The sequence below is a fragment of the Hoplias malabaricus genome, chromosome 5 (genome assembly GCF_029633855.1).
Source record: "Hoplias malabaricus isolate fHopMal1 chromosome 5, fHopMal1.hap1, whole genome shotgun sequence".
NCBI classification, from domain to species: Eukaryota; Metazoa; Chordata; class Actinopteri; order Characiformes; family Erythrinidae; genus Hoplias; species Hoplias malabaricus.
In genome coordinates, this window is record NC_089804.1 from 31,149,688 (window position 1) to 31,167,429 (window position 17,742).

The 17,742-nt window shown below is 40.2% G+C and overlaps 1 protein-coding gene across 1 annotated transcript in view; it reads left to right on the top strand.

Annotated features, from left to right (window-relative positions):
- The window catches only part of LOC136697847 (myosin-7-like), a 182,147-nt gene extending 165,859 nt beyond the window's left edge, over positions 1-16,288 (top strand). The window contains exons 37-41 of the mRNA XM_066673137.1: positions 15,002-15,172; positions 15,277-15,381; positions 15,666-15,761; positions 15,867-16,001; positions 16,077-16,288. Coding sequence (XP_066529234.1) covers positions 15,002-15,172; positions 15,277-15,381; positions 15,666-15,761; positions 15,867-16,001; positions 16,077-16,088 — 519 coding nt within the window. The 3' untranslated portion in view covers positions 16,089-16,288. The remainder of the gene's footprint in view (positions 1-15,001; positions 15,173-15,276; positions 15,382-15,665; positions 15,762-15,866; positions 16,002-16,076) is intronic.
- Positions 16,289-17,742: the final 1,454 nt, after the last annotated feature.

The window sequence follows — 17,742 nt, forward strand, 5'->3', positions numbered from 1 at the left end:
TGTTCAGGTTCTAGAACAACATATGCTCCCATCTAGACGTCATCTCTTTCAGGGAAGACCCTGCATTTTTCAACAAGATAATGGCAGACCACATTCTGCAGTAATCACAACATCATGGCTACGTAGGAGAAGGATCCGGGTACTGAAATGGCCAGCCTGCAGTCCAGATCTTTCACCTATAGAGAACATTTGGCGCATCATGAAGAGGAAGGTGCGACAAAGAAGGCCCAAGACGATTGAAAAGTTAGAGGCCTGTATTAGACATTAATGGGAGAGCATTCCTATTTCTAAACTTGCGAAACTGGTCTCCTCTGTCCCCAGACGTCTGTTGAGTGTTGTAAGAAGAAGGGGGGATGCCACACAGTGGTAAAAAATGGCCTTGTCCCAACTTTTTGGGGATTTGTTGACACCATGAAATTTTGAAACGACATATTTTTCCCTTAAAATGATACATTCTCTCAGTTTAAACTTTTGATCTGTGATTTGTGTTCTATTCTGAATATTATATTATATGTTGGCACCTCCACATCATTGCATTCGGTTTTTATTCACAATTTGTTTAGTGTCCCAACTGTTTTGGAATATAAAATAATAGTGTGGACAGGATTACTCCCGTCGGCACCATTGTAGAGCTGCTTCTTTATTTGTAATTATCTGATTAATTTACCTATGTATCTATTTACTTATGCATATTCACTTAATTGTATGTTGTCTGAATCAAAGCGTAGCCTAGTAGCTTATGAAATAAAGGTACAATACTTTATAGATACAAGATGAAAGTGACAAGCTGGAACTGTCCGCTTTCTTTTGGAGTAGTGTAGCTTATGTGAATATTAATTGATTATAAAACATACATTGCATGGATTGTGTTATAGACATGACAAGCTATATTGGGCAATATTTGGTTCTGACAAGTAATAATGGTCTTACTATGTGTGTAACTATGTGTCCTGTTTGCAAAAATTAGGGTCCCCTTATGTCACACACAATGCTCTGTTACCTTGAATGAGGTGTCAAATGAAAGCTTATTGCCATCTTGTGGACAACATAAGGTATTGCATGATTTTATGTCATTTTCCTGGGTTGAGATGACTTCTGTCCAAAAGGTGAGATTTTATTTTAACGTGGTAATTGAGAAATAATGACAATAGCAGATAAATTGGATTTTATTGAAAAATTTGCTTGAGAATGAGATGTGATTTTAGCCACGGCTGTGTGCATGAACAACAGGAGCCCCTTATCCCACCTCCAGCTGAATGCATGCTGCAGCAAACTCACTCAGCTAAAAGTCCTTTTGGATTCAAAATTATGCCTATATTCACAAATTCCTCTACCTGAACAATTAATGATTTAGTCTATAAAGTGGTTGTAACATGTAAATAAGGAATGAAAACAAGACACCAAATGTGTGTCTTAATGCATAGCCTCTGTCATGTCTGTCTGAAAACGATTTTTAAATTGAGGGAGCAATTTAAACTAATTTAAATTGAGGGAACTAAACTGAGGAACCAGATTGTTAAATTGAGGGAACTAATTACTAAATCGAGGGAACAGATTGCTAAACTGAGGGAACGGATTATTAAATTGAGGGAACAAATTACAGGACAGTTTAACAAGGCAGTAAACCGTTTGTTTGTACATAGTTAAGGGACCATCTACTAAGTGTACATACTCCACAATTTGTTAAAGTTTATAGCCTATTTACAGTGTCTTCAGATCAAAGCAATATATCAGGCTGAAAAAATCTAGGGACCCCACTGTTTCTTTTAAGCACTGGTGCCGCTGCTCGATTACATGTATTTTGCAGAACAATACCAAAAGTGTTTTGGTCAGAATGCCATAATCATGCAGTATTGGGACTCCTGGAACATCTCTCAGTCAGTCACATTGTGGGCTCAGAACTAAATGCTGTATATTTTGGTTGTTGTAGTTAGCCTAAAACCCATAGCTTCTGCAGATTAAAAATCAAATTGCAAAATCTGTCTTTGGTTTAATTAAACAAATAATATTGAATATTTCATAGCTCAAAACAATCTCATTCATCTGCATATTAGAAGAGATACAGAGAATTGGTCTACCCTACCACTATATTTTAGTTCTAGAATTGAAATCATTCAAATGAATGTTGTTCCTAGACTTTTGTACCTATAAAATATTTTAACCCTCCCCCCACTTTGGAAAGGTTCCAAATCTGGGACAAAATAATTTCCAGAATTATTTGAAGAATGGTAGAATCCAGAATGGAAGAATCCAGAATGGTAGGAAACAGAGCTATTCACAAGTAATTTTATACAAGTCAAGTCTTAAGTCTTAAGTCGAGCAATATTATTCAGCCCCCTTGCGTTAATAATATTGCACGCCCCACTTTTCAGTTTTTTATTTGTTAAAAAAGTTTGACACATCCAATAAATTTCATTCCACTTCATGATTGTATTCCACTTGTTGTTGATTTTTTTAAAAAAAATAAAATTTTATATCTTTAGGTCTGAAGCCTGAAATGTGGCAAAAGGTTGAAAAGTTCAAGGGGGGCAAATACTTTCCCAAGGCACTATATATTGTGCTGTTGCATTAGTGGTCTCTTCCCTGCAGTTACATAAGCATGGCATGCTGGGCTATGGGTTGCTCTGTAGTGGATGGATGCTCTCATTTGATTGGTTGTCATGTAGGTTATGTTCAAAAACATAGACAGCTAGGGTTAGTTTCCAACCTATACCCCCCAACCTCTAACCCACCCGCCCCCCACTCCAACATCTTAACAGCTTGAACGTTAATAATTATCAAAATTATGAAGAACTTGAATTACTGTGTGATTCCAGATTCTGTTTAAAAACAGCTGTGCAGTCTGCCTTCCAAGCATCACAGAAATACAACTATAACTCAAATGCTTTTGCCATATGTTATGAAAATATCTTTCTTATCTATGCGAAGCATATACAGTGAAATTCTGTCAAAATCATACAGTTGATAGCCAAGAGGTCCCTCTGTTTAATGACAGTGGAATGGTTTAGGCATTATGAGTAGTTTTTGAGAAATCCATATCAGTAAATATTCAGTATGACTTTATGAGAAAAGTATACAGTGAAATCTTACCAAAATCATACAGTTAATAGCCAAAAGATCCCTCTGTTTAATGACAGTGGAATGGTTTAGGCATTATGGGTATTTTTTGAGAAATCCATATCGGTAAATATTCAGTATGACTTTATGAGAAAAGTATACAGTTAAATCTTACCAAAATCATACAGTTGATAGACAAGAGGGACCTCTGTTTAATGACAGTGTAATGGTTTAGGCATTATGGGTATTTTTTGAGAAATCCATATTGGTAGGTATTCAGTATGATTTTATGAGAAAATCATACAGTTGATAGCCAAGAGGTCCCTCTGTTTAATGACAGTGGTATGGTTTAGGCATTATGGGTAGAGATCCATATACATATCACAATATTAGGTATTTAATATGACTTTGAGAAAAGTATACAGTGAAATCTTACCAAAATCATACAGTTAATAGCCAAGAGCTCCCTCTGTTTAATGACAGTGGAATGGTTTAGGCATTATGGGTAGTTTTTGAGAAATCCGTATCTGTATGTATTTAATATGACTTTATGAGAAAAGTACACAGTGAAATTCTGCCAAAATCATACAGTTGATAGACAAGAGAGACCTCTGTTTAATGACAGTGGAATGGTTTAGGCATTATGGGTATTTTTGAGAAATCCATATCGGTAGGTATTCAGTATAAATTCATGAGAAAATTATACAGTGAGCTACCTCTGTTTAATGACAGTAAAATGTAATCTGTATTTCTACATGTCCACCAGAATTACCATTCAATTTTTTTGAATACCATTATTTTTTATAAACACCAAGAAAGTATATAAATAAAGTACCTTTATTTCGGTAGGTTGTGCTTTGCTGAAGAGATAGTGGTAAAAATTAAACAGCTGTCAGCTAAATTAACCAGATAATAAAAGAAAGTGGTAGCCACCCAGTTACATGACTTTCTATCAAGCACCATCTATATGAGCCCTTTCAATCTTGTTTTTTGCACCATGCACAGCACGTAGACCACCCTTGTAAAAGTCTGTAATGAAGTCTGAATGATGCTATAACAAATGCTGGATTTTTCAATGTCCTGGTTCTTCTAGATCTATCGTCAGCCTTTGACACTGTTAATTATGACATCCTCATTTCCAGGCTATCATCTTACTGGCCTAGCTCTTAATTGGTTATGGTCATATCTCACAAATAGACAATATTACGTTGCATTAGAATCTCAGAAATCATCTATGGCCGCTGTTGATCAGGGTGTACCCCGTAGGATCTGTCCTTGGACCTCTCCTCTTCATTATTTACAATACCCCACTTGGTCAGATTATCCGTTATCATGGTCTTAATTTTCACTGCTATGCTGATGGCCTTTAAATCTATATCAGCACTGCTTGGTATTGAGTTTCTATATTGTTGATTTAAAACACTGCACACTAATTAACTAAGACTCAATGCTCATTACATTGAAGTTTTACTAGTTGGAGCCAAATCACCACTTTCTCATTTCTTTGTTTCATTGATGGTGCAATTATCAAGCGAGTCCAGGTTGTTAAAAACTCACACTCACCTTTGAGTCTCATATCAAGCCTTCCACTAAAAGTGTTTTTCCCATTTGCATAACATTGCATGATTATGCCACATGCTTAGTGATACTGACTCTAAAATGTTGATCAATTCCTATATTCTCTCGTGAATCGATTACTATAACTCCCTTTTCTATGGCCTTCATGTCAAATTAATTAACTGTCTCCAGTACATCCAGAACTCTGCAGCTAGAGTTCTTACATCTACCAAATGCACTTCTCATATTACACCTGTCCTCCAGCAACTGCACTGGCTCCCTCTCATTTCTCGGATAAAATATAAAATTCTTCTTGTAACCTTTAAAGCATTACATGGCTTGCATCCTGCTTATCTTTCTGATCAGATTCTCCCTTACCATCCCTCTTACACACTTAGATCTACCAACAACGGACTTCTTATTGTCCCATATACCAGACACTCAACCATGGGTGGCAGATCTTTTAGTGTAGTTGCTCCAAGTCTTTGGAATATTTTGACTCAGTCTCTCTGTCTCTGTTCATCACTGTCTTCCTTTAAATATCGGCTTAAATATTGCCTCTTCAAGTCGAATCAGTGTCATTTGAATGCAAGTTTCAAGTCAAGTCTGAAGTCACTCTTTCAGCGACTTAAATTCGACTGGAGCTCAAGTATCAGACTCAAGTCCCCATCTGTGGTAGAAAACCAAAAATACATAACACTACAATTGTCCAAAGATATAGGGTGTGCTATCTCTTCCAAATCTTAAAAATAAATTTCAGGCTGTGCAATTAGGACCACTTAAATCAATTAAACTTTATTTTCACTTTGAAGTACATTGAGGGAAATCCTCATTTACAATGAAGCCAGGCAATACAAACTTACATAAACAGATTGAAAAAAGAAAAGAAATGTAAATACATTTTAATATGGGAAAATAAAATATAAAAGAAATAATGTAATGAAAATGATGATAAAATCAAGTAAAATAAATTGTAAAGGAATACAAGACATTTAAATAATCTAAAACCAGAAAAAAAATACAAATAAATAAAATAAAATAAGAATCTGATAATAAAATTCATAAATGAGTAAACAAGAGGAACAGAGAAATTTAAGGCAAACAGGTCGGGTCTCACAACAGACACCCTCATCCAGGCTAGCCAACCCAGCCTGTGTCCAAGTGGCATTCTACTACCTCCACCTCTTGCCCCTCTTCAGCCAGAGCCATCTGGATGCTTTTTCTGCAGCCTCCGCATTGTTGTTAATGGCTCTTCTCCAGTTGTCACCTATTATGCCCAGTGTGCCGTAGGCCTTATTCAGGGAATGGCTGACAAATTCTCAACTGCCCACTTCCACTGGCATGCATCTTCTCCTCCAACAGTTCCTCCAAAAATCCTCCACCAGCTCCTGGTACTTCTCCCTCTTTCTCTCCTGTGCCTCGTGCATCCTCTCTTCCCAGGGAACTGTCAGCTAAGACCAATTGCTTTGTGGTTTCAGAGACCAAGATGATATCTGGTCTCAATTTGGACTGGGTGATGTATGATGGAATTTTCAGCTGCCTCTCCAAGTCAAATGTCATTACTCAGTCTTGGGCAGTGGAGAGCAACCCAGCAGAGTGTTTCTTTGATGTTCTCTCTGACTTTTGTCTTTTATTAACAAACTGATTGGCTGTAGCTTGGGTTCATCGACTGCCTTTAATCCCCTTGCTGATTGCTTCAGCGATGGATTTTAGGACTTGGTCATGTCTCCATCGATAACGCCCCTCGCCCAACGCCTTGGAGCAGCTACTTAGGCTGCATTGCAGACTCAGTCATCAGCAAAGATAGCTGCTTACTTTTTGCTCAGAACCTTCAACCACAGTCATGGGGACCACATAGATGAGCCTCTGCCAGAGGACTCTTGCAAGAATTCCTTACTTGTATATCCAGGCATTGAATGTTCCATGAAGCCCAGATTTTTCCACTGTTCTCATCCAGACCTCTAAATCAGCTCTGGTTGCCTTGGTCAAGTTTATGTCATTCAGGCTTCAGTTAAAGACCCTCCCCAGGCTCTTCACTGGCTTCTCGGTGACTGATGGAATCAGCTGTTCTCCCAGCATGAAGCGGAATATGTCTGTGACCTTCCCCTTCTTTAGAATCATGGATCTGGACACTGCAGGTTGAAAACTCATGCATACCCATGCCATGATCTTCTCCAACACCTGGAGAATCCACCTGGCTCTAGGTACAGCTGTTGTTGTCACCATGAGGTCATGCATGAAGGCTCTGATAGGTGGTTGCCTTGTTCCAGACTTGCTAAGTGCCTCTACAATCTTTCTCAGCTCCCTTGTTCAATGCCGGCATCACTGATATGTTACATTTAGTGATTTTACCCACTTCCAGCAGGTGCCAGTCAGATGTCAGCTGACCACATGAACTTGCTGTAATAATCCAGAATTAGGAGTTTAACCTTCAGGGGTGCGTGTTTCTCCAGTATGACCTACACCAGCTTATGGGTATGGAGCAATATGCATTGGTGCGGTCCAGCCACAGTACAGCCAGATCACCTCTGTTCTCATTTGCCTCCCTGATGAGCTGGGTTACCACACCTGTGTGTTCCAGGCAGTCAGGGACTCCAGGTATTCCTCCCTTCTGCATAGACATGTCGATGTACTTGCTGTTCAAAAGGAAGCTGGGGAGTCTCTTAGGCACAATACTGAAGATCTTGCTCTCCACACTGAGCAAGGACATTACCTGAAACTGGTGGATGTTCTTGGACTTCCCTTCATTTCGTATGTACACTCCCTCAGCATACCTCCATCCATCCATCCATCCATTATCTACCGCTTATCCAGGTCCGGGTCGTGGGGGAAGCAGTTGGAGCAAAGAAACCCAGACCTCCCTCTCCCCAGCCACCGCCTCCAGCTCCTCCGGGGGTATACTGAGGCATTCCCAGGCCACTCGAGGCATGTAGTCTCTCCAGCGTGTTCTTGGTCTGCCCCGGGGCCTCCTCCCCATTGGACATGCCAGGAACACCTCACCAGGAAGGCGTCCAGGAGGCATCCGGACCAGATGCCCGAACCACCTCAACTGGCTCCTCTCAACGTGGAGGAGCAGCGGTGCCACTCCGCGTCTCTCCCGGATGTCCGAGCTCCTAACCCTGTCTCTAAGGGAGAGTCCAGACACCCTGCGGAGAAAACTCATTTCAGCCACTTGTACCCACGATCTCTTTTTTTCGGTCACTACCCAAAGCTCGTGACCATAGGTGAGGGTTGGGACGTAGATTGAACGGTAAATTGCTCAGCTCTCTCTTCACCACAACGGACCGGTACAGAGCCCGCATTTCTGCTGACGCTGCACCGATCCGCCTGTCAGTCTCACGCTCCATCTTTCCCTCACTCGTGAACAAGACCCCAAGGTATTTAAACTCCTCCACTTGAGGCAGGATCTCACTTCCAACCTGGAGAGAGCACTCCACCCTTTTCCGACTGAGTACCATGGACTCGGACTTGAAGGTGCTGATCCTCATCCCTACCGCTTCACTCTCGGCTGCAAACTGGTCCAGCAAGAGCTGGAGGTCCCGGCTCGATGAAGCCAACAAGACCACATCATCTGCAAAAAGCAGACATGGAATCCTGAGACCACCAAACCAGACACCCTCCGCTACTTGGCTACGCCGAGAAATTCTGTCCATAAAAATTATGAACAGAACCGGTGACAATGGGCATCCCTGACAGAGTCCAACTCCAACTGGAAACCAGTCAGACTTACTCTCAGCCATACGAACCAGACTCCTGCTCTGTTTGTACAGGAACTGGATAGCTCGTAGCAAAGAGCCCAGTACCCCATACTCCCTGAGCACCCCCCACAGAACACCCCAAGGGACACGGTCGAATGCCTTCTCCAGATCAACAAAACACATGTAGACTGGTTGAGCAAACTCCCATGCACACTCCAGGATCCTAGCGAGGGTAAAGAGCTGGTCCTGTGTTCCACGACCGGGGCGGAATCCGCATTGTTCCTCTTGGATCCGAGGTTCAACTATCACTTCACCAACTCTTCACCAGTACCCCCGCATAGACCTTACCGGGGATGCTGAGGAGTGTGATCCCCCTATAGTTGGAACACACCCTCCGATCCCCCTTTTTAAAAAGGGGAACCACCACCCCAGTCTGCCCGTCCAGAGGCACTGCCCCTGATGTCCACGCGATGTTGCAAAGACGTGTCAGCCAGGACAGCCCCACAACATCCAGAGCCTTGAGGAACCCGGGGCGAACCTCATCCAGCCCCGGGGCACTACCGCCAAGGAGTTTCCCTACCACCTTGGCCACCTCAGCCCCAGTGATAGACGAGCTACCCTGTTCTTATACACCTTATAGGACACACCACTTGGGCCTGGTGCTGAGATTGACCTTGCTCTCCTCACCACTTCCTCAAATTCTCCTTCAGGTTAAAGTCTAACATGGTCTCTGGTGGTGTTGTCAGTGCATCTCATGGGCCTAGCAGTTGATCTCTGCATGGATCACAGTATGTGGCCTTGAGGTAGTTGTAAATAGCATCCTTTGAGCAGGCGAGGAGGCCAGTCCTCTTATGGCCAAGAAGCTGCTTGGTCAACTTAAAGGTATTGGCCAGGATGTTTCCTTAGTATTGCTGTCAGGTCCGCTACGCCAGCTCTCTCAACATCACCTGCTGTCTTGTACTGCCACTTTAACAGCTTGAGCTGTTCCCTGAGTCACTGGACATATGTCTCTGGTGCAGGCTTTGTTGCTTCAGTCCCAAATTGGTCTGCTGTGATGTTTACTATCAGGGTGGTAATCGTTTCCAGCTGATGATCCATGTCGCCTTTGGCTGTCAATTCCAGGATCTGATCCACATCCTCCTTAAACTGCTTCAACTCTGTTCTTTTTGAGGACTGGGGCCACTGGACCCTTGGGCTGAAGGAACACAGCTAGTTGTTGCAGACACTTGCTGGCCTTGGGGGTCCTGCGGATTGTTCAGAGATGGTGCTTCTTTGGGGGGCCTCAAAGTGGCAGGTGAGCTGCTGGCAAATAGATGTTGGTGACACTAGGAGGCTCAGGGCACTGTGGGTTGTCTCTGGGCCAGGCTCCTCCCGTGTCTGACCAGAAGTGACCTATGTGCATTGTCATCGATGCTTCTGTGAAACATTTCATCTTGCATTGCATCTTTAAGCCCCTCTCATTCATAGGTATAATTAATGTCACTAAACACCAGATCATTTAGAAAGGCGTGATCATTAAACTGTTTAAAATACTTTCTAACCCCAATCCGAAAGCCTGTCTTTTTTATGCAGCTAATGTTATCTGATATATCCGATTGGATAGTTGTTATTTGTTTCTTTGATAAAATTAAACCTTTTAGAGTTGACTTAGTGGGGTCATGCATGTTTGGTCTTGCTGATTCTGTAATTAGTTGATTGAGAGAGATCGTTCAATTTAGATTAAAGTCCCCTAGGATCAGCATTTCAGAGTCAATATATGTGAATAAAATCCCAGCTGTTTCATCCAGAGTGTGAGAGGGTACTGATGGAGTTTTGTAGACTATTATTTCACCCTAATCAGATTCGAAAAGCTATTAATACAAAGCATTTTCTTTGGATAGTATATTTAGTATTTTTATATTTTTTTTTACCTGTTGGATTTAAAATAAATAGCCACACCTCCACCACTTGCATTCCTGTCTGCTCTGTAGATGTTGTCATTTGTTAGAGAGATGTTTCAACTAGGATTCTGTCTGTACTAAAATATCTGGATCAGATTGTGAAATTAAAATTTTTTATCCAGTTATTTTTAAATGTATTATGCCTAGGCTTTTTCTTTGACAGAAACCAACAGGATCTGTTAGTTGTTTTGGCCGGCATGATTGATGCATGTTTGAATCTAGCGGGGTGTTTGCTGCATGTTGGTCTCCAGTGGCGGAAGGTCGCGTGTTAGCCACTTATTGGTTTCCTGTGGTAGGGATGGGTTTGTTGACCACTCATTGGTTTCCTGCATCAGGGATTGCCGTTTTTGTTGCTCATTGGCTTCCTGTATGGCAAGCCAAAGGGGTCAGAATTCGGCAGGGTTTTGAAGGTGTCTAAAAATGCCATCCTGAACAGCGTTAACTACATGGCTGACACTGCCAAACATTCTCAAAATGCCAGGTAGCGTCAGGCATTTAGTTAATGCCACCACATGTCTTATTAATAGAAAAGAGTTGAATTAACATCTCTCCTCATTCTCTGATAGGGTCAGCCCTCTGACTTCATCTTAGCTCTGCTGTGAGTCTCCTGGAGAATTTGTTTCAACTGGCTTGGTTCCTAGGGTGGAGCTCAACTGGACGTGACTGTCCAAACAGAAACATCACCAGCTAAAATGTGTAGATTTAATTTGGTTTAGAGAACTGCCTTTGACCTACTGTAAAAAAAAAATGACATTAATTTTTCATGCATTATATAAGCTTTTATGAATGCTTATACCTGATTGTTAATGGTACTGCATATAAATGAATAAACTAAACAGTGAAAACTCAGTAAGACAAATGTACATTTACTACATTTTATTTTAAATGACATTATTGCATTATAAACTCTATGATGTTATGATGTTTGTATTTTAATAGTTTATGCACATCATTTTGAGAATGCCTGGCTCTGTTTAGTTAACGGCGTTCTGGACGGCGTTTTTAGACAAAGCGCATGCATCGTCACAACCCTGGGGAATTCTGACCCCTTTTGCTTGCAATATTCCTATGGCAGGGATCGGTGTGTTTGCTGCACGTTGGTTTCCAGTGGTGGAAATCAGCATATTTTCTGCTCGTTGGTTTCCAGTGGCAGGGATTGCGTGTTTGGGTCATGTAATGGGAGCCGGTGCATTTGTCTTGCATTTGTGTTCAGTGTCAGGGCCTGGAGTGAGTGTGGCCTTGATAGGGCTTGTTGTGGAGGAGAGTATTATCTGGTAAACACATGGCATAGGAGGTGAGGAGGCAGCTGATCTACGGACATAAATGTCCTCCAGTTCTTCCAGGATGCAATATTTGTTGCTACAAGGAATGTTCAGATTCTGGGGGTGGCGTGCAGAGAGCCTGCCACCATGCTGGATCCCACAGACCACACTCCATGGCTCCCACTAATTCAAGAATCTGGAAATAATTTTCTCTGTATTTTATTACTCCTGAAATAACTGATTTTGTTCCACCTGTGCTCTTTATGTTGGAGGAGATGTGCAACTATGGAGGCCAATAATGCCCACATTTCCTGGGAATGTAATTGTAACCCATAGTTAACTATGGTTGTATCTAAAAAATTCTTTTTGATCTTGTAAAACATCTTGTATGGTTAATAGTTGTGTTTTGTTTATAGTGAATTATTGTCATGGTCGGCAATTAAAGAGGTATCGCTCTTAGCCAATGGGTTGCTGCCAACCGGCGCATTGTCCCGCCCACTGCTTTTGCCTCCAAGTGCAGGCCTTGCTCTCTCTTTTCCGGCTGCAGTTTCAGTGTTGAGCGGGCTTATTGAATAAAGGAGACAGAGATTTGCTGAGAAAAGAGAGTTAGATTAGAGGCGGCGCCATTTTTGTGCTGCTGCGCTGTCTTATTGTGAGATCGGTGAGCAAACTGTTTTCTCTGTCTATGGTTAATTTGCAGTTTCATCAGTTTAGTGCGAGTAAAATGTTCCTAAGGGTGATTAAAGAAATTGTTTATATTGTAAATTTTATTAAGAATGTGAGTGAAATGGTGAATGTTTAAACTCTTAAGAGTAGCGTTAAACGACTCTTCATTAAATTGTAAACATGGTTAATGTTACAGAAATTGCTAACAAGTTGTGAGTTGTGATTAATTGAAAACTCATTGTGATTTATGACGCTGTCGTTGACAGGTCAGGTTTATTTTTCCTTGGTTTTATTTTAATTGTGTCGCTTGATTTGGATCATTCCATGATGTGATGGCTAGCCAACCCCACAGACGAGCCGGTTAACCTTTTCCCGTGCTTCCCTGCACAGTGCAGTAGGCCAGCTACAACAAGGACCTCTGCTGCACCATTCTGCACCTGCTGTCCCTCCCCCCCCCCCCCCCACCACACACACACACACACACACACACACACACACACACACACAGACATTCCCTTGGACTTTTGGATGCTTTGCTGGGACTTTTAAGGACTTTTAAGGACTCTACACATTCCACACAGCAGGATGTGGACTTGGTATGGACAGGTTGGATCCATCCCCCCAAATAAGGTTTAGTTGCAACAGTTGGTGAGATCAATGCAATTTGAGATTTATTTTGAAGTTGAAGTGAAATGAAGCCTATTGTAAATTAGAAGGGTGCACCCAAATAAGTTGAAAGTAGTGATAACTGTTATTGTGAAATAGGATTGTGATTGAATAGAACTATTGGTACCAAAAAGAGAACTTTTATTTAAGAAAACAAATTATTTTATTTTATTTGCTCCAAATATTTTATTTATTTTTCTTGTTTTGTCTAAATACACAAGCCAGGCATGTTCAAAACTTTAAGCTTTTGTCTGAGTCTCATTCTTTTCCCATCTCCCGCATGAGCTGCACCTTATGGCCCAAACCAAATCAAAAATGAAGTATTTTACATTTTAGTAAACTGAAATCCTTTAAGTAACTTCAGTGTTACATAATAAATTACAGGCTTTTTGGGAGAATATAATGACAGCATCAAAGACATCCTGGGTTACATAAAACCTAAAAAAAAATCATTTATGTGTCATGGCAATAATAATTGTTCTAAATAGTGCTATTTCAAAAATTGTTGATAGCAAGCAAAAAAGCAAAACCATTTTTAGAGGTTAGAACTCCCTACAATGGAACAATGTGTAGAATTTGTAAGACACATTATATTTTTAAAATAATTACTTTTTGACTAAAAGGGAAAATAATTTGTTAATTGTTAGAGAAAATGGACACAGAAACAGAAAAAGGTATAAACCTGTCAGGGTGTGACCAAAAACAAGGCTATGAGGCACATTAAGGAGCCATATCTAGACATGTATTGACACTTGCAAATTTAAAGTTTATGCAACAAGCACAGCTTCTAGCCTGTGAGCTAGAGAGAACAGAAAAAAAATCATCCTTGACAGCACAATCAGTCCTCTTTTAACACCATGGATCAAACCATTTAACATTCAAGGTACATTCCCCACTAACAGTGAATGTGAAGAACTCCACTTAGCTGGGCATCACTATTTCACATTCAGTCTCACACTTTGCATTAACTATCACAATATTTCAATATTAAATTTCAATGGAAAAAATGTTGTAAAATACTGACTAGCTCTTTGTACGAACATGGTTTACCCCCTAGAAAGGCTCCAAGTAGTACAGTCTAGATTACCCAGAATTCCAGGCATTTCTATAAAGACATGCTCAGTAAGACCACACTTCCTCTAAACCAACACCCACTGACCCACGCTGCAGACATGGCTCCTGGGAATTAAACAAAGAAGTCAGCAGAAATGTTATGGTGAGATCAATAAAAATGTTAAAGCTGTCCCATCTTATGGTCTGACTCTTCTTTACTAACGTGCACAACTAGTAAAATTTAATTTTTACTTAACTTTAAATGGAAAACATTAACTTTAAAATGAGTAAATATAACCAATGTATACATTCTGGGCAATCTTAAAATCAGAGCTAGGGCTATTACTGCAAAGTACCTAACAATAAACAATGTACTCTGAACTTCTGCTGAACAAATTAAAATTCATACTTTACTCCCTCAGCACACTGCATCTCTTATTCTTACATGTGGGGACCTTAGTGGGCCGTCGCAGCCACACTCTGGATATGTTCACATTCTCTGCTTTACATAAAACCAAACTAATCCCATCTCCTCTATCTTTTTTCTGAGTAAATGACTGCCCACATGCCTCTAGCTACCGCTACTTGCCTTGAATAGCTGCCCACCCTATATTAACGTTTTTGTGGAATTCTATTACTATGTTTATAATTGCTATTATCACCATCATTGATTTATCTATTTTTAATAATATATAAGTACACATTAGCATAACAGCTATATGATGGTCCTTAGGAGGGACCTTTTTTCTCAGTAATTTGTAGTTAGTTTGACCAGAGGAGGATAGGTCCCCACTTGTTCCTCACAAAGTTTCTTCCTCTGCTCTGAGGGACTTTTTCCTTGCCACTGTCACACCTGGCTTGCTCACCTGGAGGTTTTACATTTCATTTTAAAGCTCTGTCTTTACTGGAATTCTATAGATGATTTGTGACAATATCAGTTTTAAAAAGCGCTTTACAGATAAATTTGATTTGATTTCCTATTTTGTCTGTGCTGTTCACTCAGGAAATATGACTACAAGGAAATATTATGACCACAGAATCCATATTAATATAAATGCCCTAACTCCAAGTAAGAGTGTGGTGTTTATGTATTTGTTTGCAGGCAGCAATGATGGCGGAAGAGCTGAAGAAAGAGCAAGACACCAGTACTCATCTTGAACGGATGAAAAAGAACATGGAGCAGACAATAAAAGATCTGCAGATGAGACTGGATGAGGCTGAGCAAATTGCCCTCAAAGGGGGCAAAAAACAAATACAGAAACTAGAATGCAAAGTGAGAAACAGACATGATGCTTACAACATTCTCTAATAATCCTTTACATACAATTTAAATAAAGATCTTATATTGTCATGTTTAATAATGTTTGTGTGATATAGGTGAGGGATTTGGAGAGTGAGCTGGAGTCTGAGCAGAAGAAGAGTAACGAATATCAGAAAGGAGTTAGGAAATATGAGAGGAGGATCAAAGAACTCACCTATCAGGTACAGATTCAATAGATATTTTTTTTTACTAACAGAAATAGGTGGGGATTTTTATACTTTTCAAAATTAATTGTGTTGCTGAAATTATGCTTTTGTGATGTATACACACAAATATCCTAATCAAAAACAGCATGTCTTCTGTTTAAATGTTAAAATGTTAAAAATGGTAAAATTGCTGTTAGCATGGAAAGAAAATACATATGCCTGCATGTACCTCTGATACAAGAAATTATGTTGTATACATCAAGAAAAAAATGAGCCTGTACTGCTCTCTGTAATCACAGACAGAAGAGGACAGAAAGAATTTGGTACGTCTGCAAGATCTTATTGACAAACTACAGGCAAAGGTTAAGAGCTTTAAGAGACAAGCAGAGGATGCGGTGAGTTGCCAGTTTATTTCACAACTCTAAGAAAACAAAATTTCTCTATTACTGAATGTTTAATTACCATAAATTAAAGTGACCTATCCCATTGCCTATATTCAGGAGCAGCAAGCAAATGCAAATCTGACTAAATATCGAAAAATTCAACATGAACTGGATGACGCAGAAGAACGTGCTGAAATTGCTGAGTCTCAGGTCAATAAGCTGCGGAGCCGTACAAGAGACCAGGGCAGCAAGGCAAGCTAAGCAGTTTCATAATATATCAATCACAAAAATTACCATAAACTATATATTCTATTCTTTCTATTTCAGATGGCAGAGTGAGAATGATGGTTTATCTCCACTACCAGTCGTCTGCTGCAACAGTTGTGTGTGACTGGAAATAAAGTTTTTGAAAAACTATGATTTGTAATGTTTTTAACATCTAATAGGTAATCTGCCTTCTCAAAATGGATGTTAAAATCTCCAACCATTATTATTTAATCATGGCACACAGCTAGGTTTGTTGCAAAATCATAAAACGAATGATAATTCATTCTTATTTGTGAGCGGATTTGTAATTTTGATGGAAAGAACCTCAAAAGTGAATGTCACGTAGTTTCTGACTGATATCTAGGGTATTTTGGTACCTCAGTTGCCTGATCTTGGGCTGTGTACATAATCACAGCCTGCAGGTGCTACATATTCATCATGTCTACCCAATGTTTTGATGAGAAAAATCATCAAATTTATGATCACTTATAATTTCATTTACCATGACTTCTTTTGAGTTAAGTGGTTGTATATGGAGTAAACCAAACTTTGACGTGTTGCTGCTATAATCTGAATATAATTTAATAATGATTAGGTTGTTGAAATGAGCTGATTGACTTTTTCTACATTTAGATTTTATTCAGGGCAAAGACAGTCTCAGTACAGCTGAACCTAGGTGACACCAAGGCAATTTGCACATGGTCAGATTTGCCTGTCTGTCTGCAGCCTGGTCCCAGCCCTGGATTGAGCTGTTCACATTTCTCTGCCAACTAAAAGATTGAGATATACTGCAAGAAAGTAAGACTTGGGATGGGACCAAAGCACATTACAGCATTGGACATCTGCACCAGTTTAATCACCTCTCTAATATTACCCATAGTTACCTCAAAGTACAGACAAATATAATTGGTCACTACATGAATGACTAGCCTCAAATCTCTTATTAGCTACAGTCTAAGGTTGCCACTAAAATCCGATGCTCTGGCTTCTGGTATACAGCTAACTCTTACTGCTGGCATCCCTAAAGTATTAGCTAATTTTGTGTGTTGAATAGTTTTGTGTGTCTTCTATAACCAGAGCACATTTAACAGGCTACTCGGCGAGTGCTTCACTGAGCAGGGCAAACCTGTTAGACATGTGAATATGCCCCACTGTTAGGGCACTAAAGCTAGAGTCAAGGGAGTGCTGACTCTCCCCAAGACTCCTGGGGCTGCTAGCTGCAAATCTCACTTTCTATCCCCTAATAATTCCCAGATGCACACCTAGCTGTCCACGTTTTCCACCAGAGAGTTAATTATCAGGCACTTAGCACAACCTCAGCCACTGTCATTATCACTAAAGGTGAAAATGGGAATGAAACTAAACATGCCCCACACTGAGCAACAAAACCCAGCAGTAACCATAACCATAATACTTGCTGCTTTTGGTTGCTTTAGGAAACCAAATCCAGAGACATTGCTACAGGGTCAAGCAGCAGTTGTAGTGCCTATGTAATAAATTTTCCAATGGAGGTAATCTATAAAAGAAATCTGTGGATGGGTAATATGTGGGAAGAACTGAAATAAAAGAAGAATCAGAAATACACCCTAAACACAAGCTAATTTATAAGTACTGCTTTTAATTTTAATTATAATAACTTCATCTAGTTCTCTTGCTCTTTTTATCTTCTACACTTTAGTTGGTTGTTTTGCTCTGGTGTCAGCCATGGGAGGATCTGTTCCGCCAC